The sequence below is a fragment of the Mycteria americana genome, chromosome 14 (assembly GCF_035582795.1).
Source record: "Mycteria americana isolate JAX WOST 10 ecotype Jacksonville Zoo and Gardens chromosome 14, USCA_MyAme_1.0, whole genome shotgun sequence".
NCBI classification, from domain to species: domain Eukaryota; kingdom Metazoa; phylum Chordata; class Aves; order Ciconiiformes; family Ciconiidae; genus Mycteria; species Mycteria americana.
In genome coordinates, this window is record NC_134378.1 from 17,006,388 (window position 1) to 17,025,415 (window position 19,028).

The window sequence follows — 19,028 nt, forward strand, 5'->3', positions numbered from 1 at the left end:
GCCAGGGCCGCCGGGGATCGGGGACCAGGAGCATCCCCGGCGGCTGGTGGGGCCGCTGTGGGGAGCCCCCTTTGCCTTTGCCCCCCTTTGTCCCCCCCTTCGTCCCCAGCCCGCAGCTCTGTCCTGGCCCCGGCGGGCTCTGGCCCTGCGGCCATCGTTAGCGCGGCCCCGGAGGAGTTAATGGCCGAGCCCCGCAGCGCTGGCTGCAGGCACGACGCCTCTCCTCCCCCCGGAGTTACGATAACCAGCCCGGGCCCTGCCACAGCCGGACCCGGGTGGTGGCTCCACCGGCTGCCCCCCGCTCTGGTTTAATCGTTAACGCCGGCCGAAGCGCTGAGCTGGCGTCTCCAGCAGCTTCGGTGTTGCGCAACTCCCGCGAGCATCGCCTGCCCGTTGCACAAGGGCGCCGGTGCCACCAGCCTGACCCCCTTCCCGGGCAGGGTGGCTCTGCAGGGTGGCATCCCGGTGCCACATCCCTGGGAGATGCTCCGGCGGTGCCTGGATGTCCTCGCCGGGGCCGGGGCCGGCTCTGGCTGGGCTGCGGTGCCCCTCTCCCGGGCGGTGCGGCAAAGGGAGCCGGGGCCTTGCCTGCGCTGCCGGGCTCCCCTGAGCTGCCTGCTCGCGGGGTACAGAGCCGCAAGAGGTCCAGGGCCATATGGGGTCCAGGGCCATATGGAGTGTGAAGCTGCACGGGGTATGGGACCGTACGGGGTCCGGAGCCACACGGCGTGCGCAGCTGTACGGGTGCGGAGCTGCTTTGGGTGCAGAGCCATATGCTGCGTGCAGCCATACGGCGTGCAGAGCCATACAGGCTGCAGAGCCATAGGGGGTGCGGATCCTTATAGCGCGCGGCACCGTACAGCACGCAGTACGGTGCGCAGCACCGCGCAGCATACGCTACAGCGCACAGCACCGCGCAGCATGCAACACCACGCGGCGTGCGATACATCGTGCAGCACCGTGCAACGCCCTACAGAGTGCAGCACAGCGTGCGGCACCGTGCGAGACCATACAGCGTGCGGCACCGAACAGCGTGCGCTGGGCTCCTGCTCGCTCCCCCTTGTGGGAACGGCACCGTGCAGCACCGTCCCCTCGCAGCACCGTCCCCTCCCAGCGTGACCGGGAGCCTGGCCCCGAGTGGGTTCCAGCCAGTGGGGAGGAGCGGGGAGGCTGCTGTCCCCTGGGCCAAGGAGGGGTGCTGCCAGCCCTACCCGCTCCCCTCGCTCTGACACCGACCCCGACCTTCCCGGCCAGACCACAAGACTCCAGGCGATGTTTCGGGATGGATCCTTCATTTGCCACCCCAGTTTTTGAGCCTCCAGCCAAGGCTCTGGGCACATTTTCCATCGCCCCGAGGACTGGGCCGTTGCTCTCGTATTTAAATGCGAGCCTGGCTCTGCCGAGCCCCGCAGGCAGCACAGGAATTACGGGCAAGCGGGCAGCCCTGCACACGGGGCTTTCCCCGCTGCTGTTGGGGCAGGTTTGGGAGATGCTTTGGCCACCCCCAGCTCAGCAGGAGCAGAAGCTTTCCCTGGCCCGGGGGCAGCCCCGCGTTGTGCCGAGCCTGCCTTTCCCTGGGGAAGCGGCACGGTGGTACCCACGTCCCGACCCCGCGGGCAGCGCAGGGCCCGTCTTGCCCCGGGAGGGAAGCGGCTCCGGTCCTGCACGGAGGCGATGGTCCTGCGCGGGGCCGGTGCAGCCCAAAGGCAGCTCCCAGGGGATTTGGGTGGTGCGGGAGGGACCCAGCCCTGGAGAGCTGCGGGATGGGATGATGGAGAAAGGGAGCAGGAGAAGGATGCGGCCGGGGGCAGCCCACGCACCGGTGCGGCGCGGCTCGCAGCAGGAAGAGCGCGGCAGCATCGGCACCAGCCGCCCCGCGCCGTTTTCTATCGGGGCCCTTATCTCGCAGGGGGATGGGAACAGCTGCCGGGGCTGACTCCTCTATCTCGAGCGGCTGTGGTTTGGCATCGAGCGTGGGGCTGACGAAGCGGCACGAACGCCTGAGCTGCCTCCCAGCTTTAACGTCTTCAGCCTGCAGCGGGTTTTGCTGAGCGCCTTGTTTTCATTTTTAATCTCTTTGCCCGCTTCGATGGAGGGGCAAAGCTGCCAGAAGAAGGCACGTGGCTTCCTGCCCGCCTGTCACACGGCACGGCGGCTCTGCTGCTGGAGGTCCCGGCCAGTTCTTGCGAGCATCAGGCCACCGTGCCGTGGGGTCGGTCAGCCTCTGGCCGGACACATGCACAGCGGCCGTGCTACAGCCGGAGGGGCTGCAGTGAAACCAGGGCCACCATCAGCGCAGCACCCACTGCCCAGCACCTTCAGAGCTCACCCCCCTGGGGACACCGGGCATACCGTGGGGCAGGGGTGCCGAACTCCCCGTGGGGAGGAGAGGAGGAAAATTTGAGCCCCGGGATCCGAGGGCTCCGAGTGCACATCCAGCTCTCCCGAGCATCTTTGGCACCCGTTGAGGCTGCAGCACCCGCAGGAGCGACACGGAGGCACAGCAAGCGCCGTGCAAACGCTCCCGGGCTCCCACCCTGACCCCACGCAGAGCCCCCGAGCCGCAGTTTTAGGCACAACCGCGGCGAGTTCCTGCTCCGGGGTGGCCCACCCCATTTCAGCAGCTCTCGGTGGCTGCACATCCCCAGCTCGGAGGTGCAAAACCATCCGTGCGGGCGGGCGCACCCGCTTGCAGTTACGTTGTGCCCGAAGCCACTTTCCCGGCGCCGGCACCACCACGTTGCTGCAGCAGCAGCCACCAGAACCAGGGGTTTGGATCCAGTTTAAGAGCGTTTTCTCCTGACAACGATAAACCCCTCTCAGCCTTTTAATGGTGTTTGGGAGACGGCTGCTCCCAGAGGCACCCTTGCACGTGCCCGAAAGGTGGGAGCGGGTGAGGGGGGTCAGGCCGCCATCCTGGAGCAGAGCCTGCAGCCTGCACTGCCTTGCACCGAGGCACGGGGCTGGCCCCTGGTCCCCATAACCGGGACGTTCAGCGATGGGAGCAAAGCTGCTCGGGGCTTCGCGGGGGCTGGCCGAGGCCCTGCTCTCCTCCAGGCAGAGGGAGGAGGACGGAGACCCTCGCTCATGGCATGACCCTGCTGATAAGGGGCCTGATCCTGCAGCCCAGGGCCACGGGGCTGGCCCACAGCCCTGCCACCACCTGCCCCAAAACACGACCCGTCCCAACCTGGCTCCCAGCTTGGTGGCAGCACCAGCCCTGTCCCCCTGGGCTCCCACGTGGCACCCAGCAGCCAGCTCAGGCCAGACGTCGCCCTGCATCGTCCCGATGACTCCTCGATCATCCCGGTGTCGGGATGAGCCCCCGGGGCACCCCGATGTCAACCTGCTGGCGCAGGGTGGGTTGGGATGGGACAAGGACGCTTAAAGAAAAGTAACATAAAATATATACAGAAAGCGCTTGCAGGGATGCAGCCGCACCAGCGGGCGCAGGGCTTGTGTGCGTCCATCCCCGGGGGGCTCAACCCCCTGGAAAGCCAGTCCCGGGGGAACCCCCGCCCCGACGGCGTCCGGCCAGGGTGGGACCACCCTGCGGCGAGGACCCCGCTCCCGGGGGGATGCTATAGGTTGGTGATGTACACCTCCAGCCCGTTGGCCACCATCCTGGCGGAGGCTCGCCGGGACTCCCCTGCCCAAACGTCGCCGACGGTTTCGTACAGGTTCTCGGGGGCACAGGGCTTCCCCGGCTTGTCCCGTTTCGCCACCTTCTTCCAGTTAACGTCCACGGCCTCGTAGTCTGGGTCAGGGCCGCAGCCCTGAGCAGTCCAGGCTTTGTCGCTGATGGACTCGTAGCAGGGGTCGGGGTGGCCTTGGGCTGCCGGGGACCAGCACCCGGCTGGGGCACCCTCCTCCCGGCAGGGGGGCGGCCGCCCAGCACCCGCCTCCCTCACGGCCCTTGGGGACGATGCGGGGACCTGGGTTTTCTTCTTGGTGGCTTTGCACACCGTTGAGTACATCTCTTCCAGCTGCAAAAGGAAGGTGGGGGTTCGGGGGCAGCCCCTGCCCAGCACGGGGTGTCCCCACGCCCGTGCCCCACCCCAGCTTCCCACAGCCCCCGGCAGGATCCCAGCAGTGGATTACCCACTGGGGATCCCACTTTTTGCATGACGCAAGGAGCCTTTTGCAGGGCACGGACACCAGCACCGCGGACATCGCCTGCCCTCGGGGTCTCGGCTTCATCCTGGCCCCCTCTAAAAGCTCCACCGGAGGTGCAGTAGCCTAATTTACACCCTGCTCCCAACACGGGCATTACAGGGAGGCAGGGCATTACGTGGCCCCCCACGTGCCCCATCCAGCGAGCGCAGCACCGGCCCCATGCCCCATCCCTGCCGTCCCCCCAGAGCCGTACCTTCGCCTGGGGGGCATCACCCACGCCGTCCCAGCACCGCGGGGCTGCGGGAGGCCCCGCCGCAGCCCCATCCTGCACCTCCGCAGGCACCGTCTTCTTCACCTTGCGGACACAGGCATAATCGGCTGCCCTGCCCGTGGTACGTGGGGGGGACACCTGGGTGCTGGTGGGTGGGGGGGGTACCAGGGCATCCTCCCCCCTCATCGCCAAGCACTCATAGACGGTGTCCGGCACTGGCTTGTGCAGTGGGGTGAAGAGCAGGTTGGAGTAGGTCTGGTCGGGGGCCGGGGAGGCGGCTGGGGGCTCGGGGATGGGGATCTGGGGCAGCTCGCGGTGCAGGAGGATGCTGACGCCGGAGCTGTGCAGGGAGTCGGCACCGGCGGCGGGGGCCGCAGCGTGGGGGAAATCCAGGCTGGCCGGCCGCTGGGCTGCGGGGAGAGGAGAGGAGAGGAGAGGAGAGGAGATGGGGGGATGCCGGGGATGCAGCAAGCACCAGCACCTGCGCCAGCACTGCACGGGCACCGCGGCACGTGTGTGCATGCCACAACGCGCTCGCCGGGCTGTGCAGGGACTGCGGGCACCCGCCAAGGGCCACCGGACCCCGTCAGCTCCCCCAGTTTGACGGCTACTCACTGTCGTCCCTGGCCTTCACCCGGTACAGCTCGTGCAGCTTCGTGTCGGACTTGCTGAGCGACCGCAGCTGCGTCTGTCTGAGCAGGGACTGCAAGGGGGGGAACGCGCACCCTCAGGGTCGTGGCCGGGAGCTGGGGTGCCCAGAGCTCCTCTGGGGCTGATCCTGGCCCCCCTCCCAGCATGCGCTTACCTCGTCCACCAGCTTCACCCCATCCGGAGGGACCTTCTTCTTCCTGCCCTTGCTGTGGGGAGAAGGGGGGCTGAGCCTGAGGTGGGCGGCCAAGCTGGGGGCAAGGAGCGGGTGCCCCGGGATCCCGACCCCTGGGATCCCGACCTCGCCGGAGCAGCAGCAGCCCCCAAACCCACAACCCTGCTCCCTTGCCAGCCCTGCAGCAGGGTCCGTGCTGGATGGGGGCTTAATTGCATCCCGCACCCTGCTGAGCCATGCCGGGCATCCCCGGCATCACCCCCGGCATCACCCACCCTGCCCATCCCGCTCGCAGCTCAGCTCTCTCCAGGCTGCTCCTGCAAGGCCACGTCCCCCATCCCCAGCTCGTACCGGCTTCTTTGGGCGCAGGGGGTGCGGCGGGGGGAGCGAGGCACAGGGGTGCAGGATCAGGCCAGGCAGGGTTGCATCAGGGCTGGGGGTCCGGGGTGAGCAGAGCAGCAGATCCCAGCAGTCCCAGCTCAGGACAGGCGCACGTGGGGTCTCCACGTGCAGCCACCGCGTGCCACCGACGGGCCCCCAACCCCGTCCCCAGCGCCAGGAGGGCAAGCAGAGGGGCCGCGGGCAGTGCGTACCGTCTGCAGGCAGCGCACAGGGCGCCCAGGTAGACCAGGACACCGAGCAGGGCCAGGGCAGCACCGGCCGGCAGGAGCGGGGTCCGCGCCAGCCCCTCGCTGCCGGCTGCAGCCATGGGGGAACCGCTTCCGACACTGCCGCGGGGCCGAGCTCTGGGAAGAGAAAACACGAGTCGGGGTGCAGCCGGGCGCTGCCGGGCTCACCACGGCACGAGACGGTGCTGCGCAGCCCCCGGGGCTTGCCAGGGCCCCGGCAGCGCAGCCCCCCAGGCAGGGGGTCTCTCCGGATGCTCTGGGGGAGGACGTGCACCGGGGGCCGCATTTTCTGGCCAGCCGCTGCCCTCCCCGGGGTCACCGTGATGCCTTCGATGCTCTGCCCAGCCTTGGTGCAGACACCCGGCAGCGGGTGCTCTGCCACCCCCTGGAAAAACTTCAGATTTTGGTTCCTTTTAAAAACAAAACAAACCAAACCAACAAACCCAACAGGATTCAAGCTCCCAAGTTGCCGCTAAGATGTTGAAAAGGAGATGCCCCGGGGCCCTGAAAACCCTCTGGAGGCATCCCAAAAGTGCCAGTGTGCTTTCTGGGGACACCGGCACACCGCCCTGGGCTGCGGGACAGGGGTGGCACCGGTCCCCAGCAAAGGCCCTGGGGTGCCCCAGATGGGACGGGCAAACAGATGACTCAGCTTCCCGGAAACAGGGCGAGCTTCAGCCTCGCAGCCGCCTCTCCCTCCTCTCCCTCCTCGCACATCAGGCTCAGCGGCCTGCACCGGGACAACCTCCTTCGGCGGTGGGTCTTGCCCTCTGCCCCTCCGAGCCCCGCAGGTTTCAGTCCCCTCCACCCGTGCCATGGGACCTGTGGAGTTACCGGGGAGAAAATCCCGGGTGGGAGCGACGGTGCTGCCAGCATCACCAGTGTCAGCGCGTTTGCAGCGCCTTGCATGGCAAGCTTCGGGGGGGGCTGAGCCCAGCCCAGCCCTGCAAACCCCACTGTGACATTTCTGCTCTCACGGGAACCCGGGTCGCTCCCTGCAGCATCCCAGCACGATCCGCACTTGGGCCAGGAGCTGCGGGATGGCAACCAAGCGCCAGCCCAGCCGGGCCAGCTCTTCGCCGCAGGCAGCACGGACCCCGCACCTCCTCTGCCACCATAACCCCGGTTCTGCAGCCGCTCTGTGCCGTGACACGAGACCAAAAACGCCCGACCTTTCGACCATTTCCCTCTGCCTAAAGAAAAAGCCGTGCCTTGCCCAAAGCTAGCCTCCTTCCCTGTGCCTTATTCAAGGAAAAAGGTCCTCCCCTGCAAACCACGGCAGCGACAAGGCCAGAGCGAGTGGTGCAGAGGCACGAAGGTGCCGGGAAGCCAGGCACAAAGAGCAGACGCTTCCCAGCCCGTCAGGATCCCGCACCTTTCCCAGGGGGGCTCTCGGTGACACCCCGTCCCATCGCCCCTGTCCCCGCTCGGCCGTCAGCGTGCTGCAAAGCCCAAAGCAAAAGCTGACACCGCTTCACCTGCACCAGTGTCAAGACAGCGGCTGCTGCTCCCAGCTCTGTGCAAGCCCAGCTCTGCGCAAGCCCAGCTTTGCGCAAGCCCAGCTCTGTGCACGCCCTGCTCCCCAAAAAGGCTGGCCTGCTGCTAGAGAGCTGCGTGCCAGCATCCAAAGAGAGATCGAGGCAGTTTCCCAGCACCGGAGTAAAGCATGGCTCGAAGAAGCCATGGTAACTGCTGCAGACGGGGCCGGCAGCAGAGTCCCCAGGCAGGACAGGGCTGGCACAGCCGAGCAGGACAGCTTCCACCGGCACAGCTGGGGACGCAGAAAGCCCGTGGGGCACCTCACACCTCTTACTCACCCTCTTACATATCTTAATCCGGATGACAAAGATCAGACGAGCTCCGGTGAGAAGCCACCCTGCCTCGCGTGAATCTCGGGTCCTACAGCAGCCCCAGCCCCAGGGTGAGCGGGGAGGTCTGTGCCCATCGAGGCACCGATCGTGCTCCCCTCTCCCCTGCACCCCGCGTCGCACGGCAGCATCTTTGGTGCATCTTTACCCCAATAACCAGCAAGTCTCTGCCCACTTGTAGCACCTTTTTATCCGAGAACTTCCCACGCCTTTGGAAACGTCCCTGACTCAAGCCTTAACCCCTGGAGAGCAATTATTTCAACGGGGAAACGGAGACAGGGAGGTTTTAGGGACTAACCGGGCTGGACAGACTGGCTTAGATCAGAGCTGGGAAGGGAAGGCTGTTCCCTCTCCAACGACTTTTTAATTAGACAACACTGCTTTTGTGTTGTCTGAGCATACATTAATTATACGGATTACCTGCAACACGGGCAGTCGCTTTAGACAGTCCTCGCTGAACTTGTTTAGCTCATTAGAGCGACAGGATCGCAGGCTGCAGAAGGGACTGCGTTCAGGGCAGAACTGAGCAGGCTCTGAGGTTTAGCAGACAAAGGTAACGAGGTACGACGGCTGGGAGCTGGTGTTATGTTGGAATCAAAGTGCGAGCTTTTAGCACGCTGAGGCAGGCGCACACGGGGCAGCTTATCCCACAGCAGGTGGATTTTCCATCCCTGAATTTTTAAGATTGAAGAACGAAGGGAGAGGCTCCCTAAGTTGAAATTAATGCAGAGAAATTCTTCTGACCTACTTTCTGTTGTGCAGGAGGCTGGTGGTTGCTCCTGGATTTCTGACCTATAGAAATGCCCAGTGCACGCTCTTTCGGGCTCAGCAGTCACTGGGAGAAGCCACTTTTTGGGACGACACGTTGGTTCTCCCAGAATTACCAATTTGAGAGGAAAACCCCGTGCCTGACTGAAGTTGCTCAGGTAGGACCGAGCAGGTTTGCAAGGCAAGTCTCAAGCAGACCTTCTGAAACGTACACCTGAATTTCCTGCCAATAAAGTTATCGATCTCTCAGTCCCGGGGCTATTCTCCGGGGCAGGAGACTCAGCAGACGACATTTCGTAACGCGCTGGCTCCGCAAGCCAAGATGGCTTTGAAGATGAGAGCAGTCACAGCCGTTGCGTACGTGCGACGCACACCCACAGCCCACCGAGGAGGGAATAACTCCCTTTTGCGATACCTGAGCGCGGGCACGATAAATGCAGTTGGTTTGTTACTCGAGGACGTGGGAGTTTTTTGCGACTCCTACAAAAGGCGCAAGTTTCTCAGCTGGGCTTCATGAAAACAAGATTGAATTTGCTGCAAAATTAAGTGCTGCTGCTGCTGCTTTTGCCCGGCCTCTGATTCATCTACCCAGAAAAAAAACACACACAGTGTTCAGCGCAGGGTGACGAGAAGAAAGTCTATGAAACTACTAAAACCGTATTTGCAAGAAACCAGGACAAACATCACAAGCTGATTTCCATCAGTGATTGCGAACATGGCTGCAGCAAATACAGCTCGGGTACCTTGGGGAGTTGCACTGAAAAAAAGTCCCAAGAAGCAGAAGTAGATCTTTTTTTTCTTTTCCATTATGAAAAGTGAAAGCCCTGTAACAGTCAGTCAACAACACAGACCATGGGATGCAATTAGTAAATTTTAAGGCTATTTCAAACGCGGAGCAGGCACGAGATCTCACCCATTTCACTCGCATTTCCACAGCAGGAGGGAGAGATTTCATCGTCAAATTCCTCTGCAGGCATTTCATTTAGAAAGGGCCAACTATATTTCTAAACGCCGGACCCAAAAGTCACAAAACTTGGATGCATGCTTCTGACTACAGTCCTGATCGCTACTCATGTGCCCGAGTGGCTTTGGTTAAAATATAATTTTAAAACCTTAAGGTAAGTGACCCGCCTGCTCACGCCGTGTGGCTTTGGTCAAGGCTGACATCGTTTCAGCATTTTGCTTTCTTCCCGCCCTTCCGCAACTGCTGGAAACACTCACTTGGGCAGAGAAATGCACTTCTAAGCAGAAGTCAAGAACCTGCGAGAGAGATTTTCTGCAGAGCTGAGCCGCAGCAGGACACCAGCTCTGGCAAGACCTCAGTGCTGGAGTTATGGGAAGCCAGATTCCAGAATGCAGGACAGGCGTATTAAGGAGGTGCATGTTTTCTCGAGAATCACCTGCCTACCACAGTGGTTTTCTTCCACAAACTCAGTAGTTTTACATAATTTCAGGTTTACAGAGAACAGCATTCCAATGACCACACTCTCTCAAGCCTCCTCACCGGCAGCCAGGAGCTCAGCAGTTCCCCAAGAGCTGTTCCACATGCAAGCAAAAAATCTAGTCCCCGTCCCCGCAAGACAACTGGAAATTTTTCTGTTGAAAAAAGCAATGCCCCACACCTCTGACCTCAACACCGTTCACCACGAAAGGAACTGGTTCCCACTCAACCCCTAGATTCAAGCCGTGGGAGCCCAGCAGCGTAGCCAAGTTCAAACACCTTTTCTTCCTTTTTAAGCCCAGATGCTTCCAGAGCACAAAGCATTAAGTGGCACAAAGCTTGCAGCCCTCTTCGCAGCCGACTGAAAGTTTAACCCAGCCGATGCTCCCCCGTCGCAGTGTAGGAATCCTGCCTGTCCAGCCTAGCTAGCTGCAACAGCATCTCCAACAACGCTGCAATTTCTATACAGATCAACTTTTTTTTAAGTATTTTTCAACCCCTGGTTTAGTTGCAGATACCCAAGTTTGCCAGGCAAGAAAGCACTTACTTTGCAGAAACTCAAAAGCCGGTGAGCATGAAGAGCAGGAATCCGATCATGCTCTCTTCTTTGCCAGCCAACCTGGAGTATTTTAGTTTCTTTTATCCCACAGAGTTATTCCTACTTAGGGGTTCCCGAACATTTCAAACATCTCGATCTGAGCTCTCCCACTCCTCTTTAGCTCTTTCTAGAGCAGACAGCTCTGAGCAGATACCATGCAGCACACACCACAGCTCGCTTCCTGGCCTGCAGAGGTGGTTGCTTCACCCAATGGTAGGCTGGGTTTCCCCCCGCCTTGGCTGTCAGCAACGCTGCAGACAAGCTCTGCAGGCACCCGGCACACAAGAGCACCCTCTGCCGCGCTCCGCTTCCCACCGAGCTGGTTCTAGTGCCGGCTCTCTATCCGCAGGTGAATATAAGGAAAGAATGGGTCACCACACGTCATCATTACCTTACAAATGAACGCCTTACAAGGACAGAGGGAAAAAATAAAAACCAACTTTATTCACCAGGGACGTGAACTGTCTTGGGTGGGAGGCAGCAGCCATTCAAATAGGAGTCTGATAAGTGAGGCTGTGGAAATCCCAAGGAAGTTGTCAAAATATGACTTAGCTGAGACACAGGACTAATACACCGAATTCTTAAAGAGAGGATGATGTTAAATAGTGTCAGAGCACAACACAAACCCAAGAAATTTCTCTGCTCAGCTCACCAGTCATGGGCCACTTCAGCGAGCACCCATGCTAAGCTGGGCACATCAATCCTTGTCACCACTCAACACTTGAGTGTGGGAAACAAAACAGTCATTTGTGAGGGAAGGGCACTGAGCAACCATTGTTAAACCCTTGAGTTAAGCCCAGTGTGTGGAGAACACGAATTCAGAACGATGAAGATAATACGGCCAATTTAGTTAGAAACCGATGGATGCTGAAGTGCTCGAGGCAGCCCACGCCACCTTTCACATCTACACGGTGCCCACCACGGCAGGATCCAAGCGCTTTCCAAGAGGAGAGAGTCACTCTAACAGGTTTCCTGAAGACGTTCATCTTGTTTACTTTTGCTGTCACTCTGTGTTTTCTGAGGTGTGTCTGCAGCAATGCTAAATCCCACATGACTTGAACAACTCTGATCATATCTCCTTCAGCCTTAGAATTTCTGGTTGGTTTGGCAGCCTGATCCTACAAGTAGGTGCAGCCCCACCCACGCTGACAGCTTTACAAATTTCTTAGGAACTGATAAAAAAGGTGGTACTAAAGGAGCAAAACTTCTCATTAGAAAAATGACTCTCAGAATAAAAGGAAATCGATTTCTTAAATTAAGAAAAAAAAGTGTCCTTAAGATACTGGCATGAAATTGCAAACAATTTTTTTTTTTAAAAAGGAATTACAATGCACAAGTCCCACCAGAAACAGAGTCTGATGAAACCACCATCTCCTCTGGGGCAAGGACTGGCTGCCGCCAATGCAGAATACAACCTGGGGGAGAAGACATCTGTCCTGTTCAAAGATTCTCCATGCTGCAGGGAAGGGCACTTCACTTGCTTGGCCTGCTTCCAGCAGAGCCTGAAGCTCTCCTGCAGACAGGGCTGCACGCTGGGCACAGAGACCTCCTGATCTTTGTGCTCATCCAGGGCCCAGTCTGACCTGGATCTGGGTCCTGAGGTTTTTTAATCAAAGGACCCGTGTTCGGCGAGCCACCTAGGACAGAAAAACTCAAGTAATGATGGCAAAATCACAAGGTTCCCTGTGGAGCTGTTCCTAACTAGGAGGTTTGAGAATCCGTTACTCTGCTGTCTTATCGCCCCAGCTTGGGCACTCTACTTGTGCTTCCATGCAGCTTCCCATGCCAAGTCAATGAGTTAGGCTACAGCATGTCCTAGGGATACTCTTACAGTCAAACTGATGAAATCTGATGCTTGAGACCACCAGTACCCACCTCCAAGCTGCCAGTTCTCTGTCTGTTCATTACTCTAGGGCTACAAGGAACTGCTCCCAAAAAAACTGAGTTCTCAGATAAATCCCATAGCAAAAACCAGAAGGTAGAGAGCAGCTGAAGCAATTTGCCTTTGCTGTTTTCACCCAGCACAAGCCTTTTCTGCTTTGCCAGAACGCGCTCAGGACCCTGCCTCCACTTGTGTTCGTCAGTTGGCTGCAAACACAAGCCACAGTTGGTGGCAGGATGTGGGGCTTTCGAAGCCCCTCCTCAGCTGGTTCGTAGCCAGCACTGTTATCGCCCGAGTAGCTACAGACTCTGGATGGAAGCGCTACCGCAGTGATAACAGAGGAAAGAAGTGTGCAAGAGAGCAGAGAATCGTATTTCTTGTAGCTAGTCCTTATACAAGGCTCAGGTTTACTAAATGCTTTCAGGGCTGGATGGATGTGTACTCCTCCCCCTCCCAGCAGAGCTCAGAAGCATCTAGTTTTAGAAACTGCTGCTTTTCAGCCCAGTTTTCAGGCTGGGCAGCCTGAGGCCCAGAGGAGCAGGATGGCTCACCCAGGCTCTGAGGCCACGAGCACCGGGGCTGGCTAGAAGGACAATCACCGCAGTCAAACGCCTTCCTCAGAGACTAGAACTCAGTCATCTTCTTATGTGTGTCTGCTTTCTTCTGCTCCCGCTGCAGACTGGCTTCCTGGGCCTGCAGCTGCCCCAGCTGTTTGTGCGCATTAGCCAGCTTCTCCTCCAGCTGAGCTGTAGCAATGCTGTGCCTGAAAGCAAAAAGCATTACAGCAATGTCATCCTGCATGATAAGATCAAAGGCTTGTCATCATCCCAGGAGGGTTTGCCCTTTCCTGCGGGATTAGCGCAAGTGACCTGCTGAAAGCCAGGAAGAACCTGATGCTCAGCACAATCTGGGCTAGAAAATGTCCTCCTGTGATGCTCAACAGCAATGCTGCGGAGATGGGCATGAGAAGGAAAGGATTCCAGTACCTTTCCTCAGAGAGCCCCTCTCTTCGCCACAGCCTGAATTCCAGCCAAAGGACCCCAGACACATCTGCCAGTGGCCAAGCTGGCCTAAAGCACACACTAAAGTCTCTCTCCTCCACTTCCCCTTAGGTCTCACCCAAATATGTTTCACTTGTTCCTCCTATACCTGATTTCAAGCCCACCCCTTCCCAGAAGCACCAAGAATTCTCAGTTCATCCTGCAGTCCCAAAGAGAATGTTTTCCTACCGTCCAATGTTGCGTGCCAGGGCCTGCTGGATTCCTCTGATATCCTTCTGCGTTTGTTCAATCTTCTCCATTGTCTGGAAGAGGCGGACACTCAGGGCTTTCTTGGTGCTCTTGCTAGCATGGTAGATCTCTTTGCTGTTCCTCTCTGGCAGTGCCATCCCTCCCGCCTTCTCCCCAGCGCTCTTCCCTCGCAGTTTCTCATTCAAAAAGTCAAACACGTTGCGGGGAGGCTTACGGCTGCCTGCAGGGGATTGTCCAGAGTTGCTTCCCTTTGCTCGGCATTTCCTCGATTTGCCTGGGTCCAGCTTCCCCTGTTTCTTCTTCTGAAGCACCTCAGCACACTGGTCAAGGGACTTGCCTCGAGGAAGTACCACAGCCTGCACCGGCTCCACTCGGCCCTCAGAATTCTTCCCTAACCCTGAGGAGAGACACCAAGCGATTACTGCAAGCGAGGACATCCTCTCTGGAGTCACCTCCCACCACAAGTTCACGCTGACAGTAACAAGCTTAGAACAAGCAAACAGGCTTTCGAGGCACAAAAAGCGATGACTACCATCCAAGTCAAGGGCAGCAGCAAAGGCCACAGCATGGTGGATGTGGATGCTACGACAGGAGCCTTCTACAGCAGAAGACAGTGATAAAAAACCCGAGGCCATCCGTCAGGCCAGTTTCTGTGAAACTAGGTTCAGCCCCACATTCTCAGCTTCTCAAGCCAGGTTCTTCTTAAAACTGGTTTAGTTCCTCTGGGAGAATTAGACACAAATGCAAATAGCAGACTGCCCTCCTAAAGGCCCCAAGGCTCAATACAATTTGTGTAGTGAGAAGCTAGTTCAGCAGGCTTTGAAGTCTGTGTCTAAGGCCAGGAGATGCTTTAACACAGACATCAGAAGCTTCATAGATCAGTTCCCTTCTACCTAAAGCCTTTGAACATCTCATACAACAGTTCTCACGGCTTTAATCATGAACTTGACCATGGTTCCAAATGCCTCCAATTTTTGCTATTACCATACAGGGGCTAGTGCACACATATGCCTGTACTTTGATTAAATAGCTATTCCTTCTTTCCTGCTAATACTTCCACACAGGTGTAATTCATCACATAGCTTAAGTCTTATCTAACAGGCCCTTCAGCAAAGAAAGGTTTTAGCTTCATCCAAAAATCTTGTTTTTCTTAACTAGCTTTAGGATCCATCACGTCATCACGAGGTGACGAGGCCGTCAGGCTCTCACAGCACCAGGGCCGCTTTCTCCCCTTACCTTTTCCAAACTCATATCCCATCTGAACAAGCAGTTTGGAGCCGATACCACGAGTATGGGCTTCCCAGCCACCAAAAGAGGAACTGCACGCAGGAGTCCATTCCCCGTTCTCTGGAACTCCCGAATCTATCACTGTGGCACAGAAGAGACGAATCAGTGAAACACAGAAACAAAGCTGCTACACAAAACCTTCATCTGGGGCACCCACACAGCATGAAACCCCCTCCCACGGCAGTACAATATACTTCCCTCACCCTAGAATCATTCAGCAGCTCCTTCAGCCTTACTTGGTTCCTATCGAGTTGTCACTTTTTATGAACACTGCATAGCGAGTTACTTAAATGAAAGCTCTCACTTGATTTAATGCACATACCATCTCATAGTTCCAGGCAGAATCATCCAGGTTTTATGCTTCCCTTCCTTCCTTCCTTCTAGGATGGTTGTACAGACTGACATACGCCATCAGAGTAAAATTTGGCACTGTGGCGTGTAGTATTTATTCTGTGCCTCCAGCTTATGTCTCTGGTATGAGGCTCCTCTAGGCCACTATACCAATTTTGTGTTATTAGGATCCAATAATCACTACTAGGCTATATTAAAGAGCTCTAGGACACAACTTTGTCTCTGTGACGTAACTGTGGCACTAGCACAGGGACAGTGCTGTCTGTGTGATCTCAGAGAAGTCACTTGGGCTCTCTCTGTGTCAGCTTTCAATATTAAAACAGGGCATGGCTGTTCCTGTGACCTCGTTGAGGCACTCAAAGGACCAAATGCTCACAGCTACTGTGGTCTCGTACTCTTGCGTCATGAAGCTACTCGGAGGTCCCAGAGATGAGGAAGTCTTCTGATTCACTTATTAGCTCAACTCAGCCAGCCACATAAGAAACAGACTCAGAGCTTGGAACTCAGCTCTAAAATATCACACCCTCTACTTTCCCGTGTTGGGAGTTCCCATGGAAACCTCCAACCCTCATTAGCCCAGTAATTTGCATAAAACAAAGATTTTAGTTTGCAATTGTAACATAATAGCTAATTACCATTCTCTATCTTTCAGCAACATATAACGAGATTAGCTACTCTTTCATCAGAGGTGAGATACTTACAATGAAAGCTCCAGGAGAGTAATTCAGTAGGTCCCAGAGAAAGGCAGACCTAGATCAAAAATTGCTTTCGCTCACACCGTCCCCACTCTCTTACCTTTAGCATACCCAGAATCATCAACGCTGTCTTCATCAGACTCGGCAGATGAGGCACCATCTTCACTTCGCAGTGGGGGAATGACACTATCTCCTTCCACAACAGCTTCCTTGAGCAGCAGGGAATCAAACTTCACAGTGTAGTAACCACTGTCAATGTCTACAGAAGGAAAAGCAAGGAACAAGAGTTCAAGTAAGTCTCCAACACGCAACGGGCAGAGGGCTTTCTAAACCAGGGTTAGCTCCAGTGGAACGACATGGGAGAGGGGGAAGGCCCAAGGGACATGTGTTTTAAAAAATTCTGTGTTTGTGCTTTAGATTTCTGTCTGGGAGGGAGAAGCACCCACTGCAATGAAAAGCTATTTCCACAATGCCTGTGTTGATACTTAAAGGTTTATTTCTAAAAATGAAGAATGATGGGCTGCTGAGCAATGGAATTAAGGAGAAGTTAGACTTGCTCCCCTCTGACCTAATAATAGTCAAAGAAAGATGGAAAGAGAGAATAAACCCTCACCCTTCCCAGGACTTGGGGAAGCCTGTATCAGCAGCTCATGGGCAGGGCCAGCTCCCCTGACTTTTGTTTAAACAAGAGCAGATTATTGCGATTCTAACCTAATATGCATGCAAATTCCTGCAATACCTGCCTCTTCCCTTTCGGTGCAGTTAATGACCACGTAGTCATTTCCTTTCCACATTCCTGCTCTTATGTCTCCTTTTTGTTTAACACTCTTCTCTTTCCTAGCCTATTCCCTTCCCAAGCCTGACAAAATTCAGAAGGTTTTCTCAGCTATGTCAAGATTTTCAGTTTAGGGATGCAGCTACATAGTTTTTGCAGCTACATTTTTCTATCATTAACCAAAATAGTCAAGTTTTATATTCACTTAAGCCTCAGCCTTCATCTTCCACACAGAATCCTGGCAAAGCACACTCACACAAGACCCACCGGTTATTTTTGCAGTGTACCACATTCCATCGCTGTGTTTCGCCAGGCAGGCCGAGCCCACCTCCAGCGCGCTCAGATTGGGCTCCTGGAACGGCTGAAGCTCTTCCACAGAGACCACCTGACCATGCGAAAACCTGCCAGGGAAGGCGGAAGAGGAATTATCTCTACCTCATTTGAGGAGGCTTTAAATAAAAATTCCTTCTCTCCTTAAAGGAAATGCAAACGAGTTGTCAGCAGTGATGAATCTTCACCAGTAATTATGGAAGTTTTATCGTGCATTATTTCAATTACACAAGTTATTCATTTTTCATCTTAAACATATTATTTTGGCCATGTAACAAAGAATGCATCCCACCCCAGAGAATTAAGCTCTCCTTGCTAGTGACACATCCAGTAAAAAAGTTTACAGATCCTTTGAGATAAACAGGATCAGAGAGACACGCAGGTCTCTAGTCCAACCTCCTGCTCAAAGCACAACCAACCTCAAAGACTGATCAAGGCCTCATCTATTTAAGTTCTGATGATCTCCAAAGATGGAGACTCTACAACCTCTCCGCGCTGCAACTGGAATGTATGCACTATCGACAGGCAAGCTTTGGTGTTTTATTTTAAAATACTTAATCAGTTATTAATTTAGCCACTCGATTGATTCTGTAACACTTCTGCAACTTTCCCATGGGATTTTCCATTTCATCTCTGCATTAGCTAAAGAAAACAGCCAAACTGTTTGCACATTTTAAAAACATAAGACAAAAAGGCAAAGTTTCACTGGATATAAAAGCCAAACATGGTACTTTCAGAGGAGGTTTATCCCTTTGAACGACAAGGCCTTCAGCTGCAGGAAGGTTATAAGCCCCCTCCCACCCCTTTTTCTTTTTTACCGACAGTTCTCTTTAAATCTGCATTTGTCATCCAAGAAGAACGGGCACGGCTTCAGAGACTTGTGAGTGGGATAGAGATAGAGCACTCTGACTCCTGCACTGCCATCTTCTAAGTCCTCTGTCCCCACAATCATGGCATTATGGTACTCCAGGGTCCCCCAAGAACTGTAGTAGGGGGCTTTAACCTTCATCCCACTCAATTCCTCCTCCTCCTCCTCTCTGTCAGACTCCTCCTCCTCTTCACTGTACTTGGATTCATTTTTGTCATCAGTTTCTTCATCTCTCTTTGATGATATCTCATTGTTATTAGCTGAAGGCTTCTCATCAGCTCCAAGCTCAGCAATGGCTTCCTTAAAAGCAGCATACTCCTCATCCTGGGCAGAACTGTCTGGGTTGGCATCCTGCTCCAGGAGACCTACTGGGGAGGAGGAGGAGGAGGCATTTGTATCTAAAGTAGACAGAAGTTTGCTCTTTTTAACAGACACCAGGCTGGACTCAGTCAGTTCTATCAGCTGCTTCAAATCCTGCTGCAACTGAATCAAGTCCGACTGCTGCGATGGGTCCAGGCCTGCCCCTAAAGCCAGCTCCACTTGCTGCAGCTGGGCATTGTAGGTCTGAATTGCTGTTTCCAGACTCTCTTCATCCATTATCAGCAAAGTAAAGGGGCGTTTAACTGCGTCCTTTCCGGGATCTCAGAACACATTCAAAGAGTTTAAGATGAGAAACTTTTTGGATGACAAGCCTTTGTCCGCAGAAGCTACCATCTACCCCGCCGTCCCGCTTCTTCCCTCGGAAGTAACCCGGCGATGCTCCTGCAGCGAACAGGCGGCGAAAGGCGTTGAGTGAGTCCGAGGAGAGGCCGGGCCCTGCCCTCCCCCTCCACAGCGCCCACTCGAGCCCACCGGGCCCACGCACGGCACCGCTCCCCCCGCAGCCTGGGCTCTCGCAGCGTGACCCCTCCGCCACGGGGCCGGCAGCAACCCCCCGACCCGACCCTGCCTCGGCCTCGGCCTCGGCCGCCCCACTCACCCCCCAGCTCCCCCTTCCCCTACTGTGCCGCCGCCATGACACCCCGCCAGCTTCCGGCCCCCCAGCACCCCACTTCCGGCTTCTCCAGCCAACGCGT

At 56.2% G+C, this 19,028-nt stretch overlaps 2 protein-coding genes across 4 annotated transcripts in view; both read right to left on the reverse strand.

The window, feature by feature from the left end:
- Nucleotides 1-3,581: 3,581 nt before the first annotated feature.
- Nucleotides 3,582-10,656, reverse strand: LIME1 (Lck interacting transmembrane adaptor 1). Its single transcript, XM_075517404.1, has 6 exons — nucleotides 10,464-10,656; nucleotides 5,804-5,956; nucleotides 5,193-5,244; nucleotides 5,003-5,090; nucleotides 4,370-4,797; nucleotides 3,582-3,986 (listed from the first exon to the last, which is right to left on the reverse strand). Exons 2-6 carry the CDS (start codon nucleotides 5,917-5,919, stop codon nucleotides 3,582-3,584), a joined length of 1,089 nt encoding a protein of 362 aa, XP_075373519.1. The 5' UTR covers nucleotides 5,920-5,956; nucleotides 10,464-10,656.
- Nucleotides 10,657-10,932: 276 nt separating this feature from the next.
- The window catches only part of ZGPAT (zinc finger CCCH-type and G-patch domain containing), a 42,923-nt gene continuing 34,827 nt past the window's right edge, over nucleotides 10,933-19,028 (reverse strand). Inside the window, exons 1-7 of one of the 3 annotated variants that reach the window (XR_012777899.1) lie at nucleotides 17,903-18,870; nucleotides 17,022-17,155; nucleotides 16,080-16,238; nucleotides 14,883-15,014; nucleotides 13,626-14,043; nucleotides 12,948-13,159; nucleotides 10,933-12,151 (exon numbers count right to left, since the gene is read on the reverse strand). Coding sequence is in view for 2 of the 3 variants with exons in the window: in XM_075517510.1 (XP_075373625.1) it covers nucleotides 13,021-13,159; nucleotides 13,626-14,043; nucleotides 14,883-15,014; nucleotides 16,080-16,238; nucleotides 17,022-17,155; nucleotides 17,903-18,549 (1,629 nt within the window). In the remaining variant the exon portion in view is untranslated. Of the gene's footprint in view, nucleotides 13,160-13,625; nucleotides 14,044-14,882; nucleotides 15,015-16,079; nucleotides 16,239-17,021; nucleotides 17,156-17,902; nucleotides 18,871-19,028 lie in introns of those variants that run through there. The other 2 variants (XM_075517510.1, XM_075517508.1) reach the window with 2 other exon arrangements.

Bases quoted from the DNA above. Each gene is read 5' to 3' on its own strand.
- LIME1 (XM_075517404.1), bottom strand. From the start codon at position 5,919: ATGGCTGCAGCCGGCAGCGAGGGGCTGGCGCGGACCCCGCTCCTGCCG. The intron at 5,091-5,192 runs GTAAGCGCATGC...CCCCCCTTGCAG, and splicing joins GGGTGAAGCTGGTGGACGAG to TCCCTGCTCAGACAGACGCA. The intron at 3,987-4,369 runs GTACGGCTCTGG...TTCCTTTTGCAG, and splicing joins GTGATGCCCCCCAGGCGAAG to CTGGAAGAGATGTACTCAAC.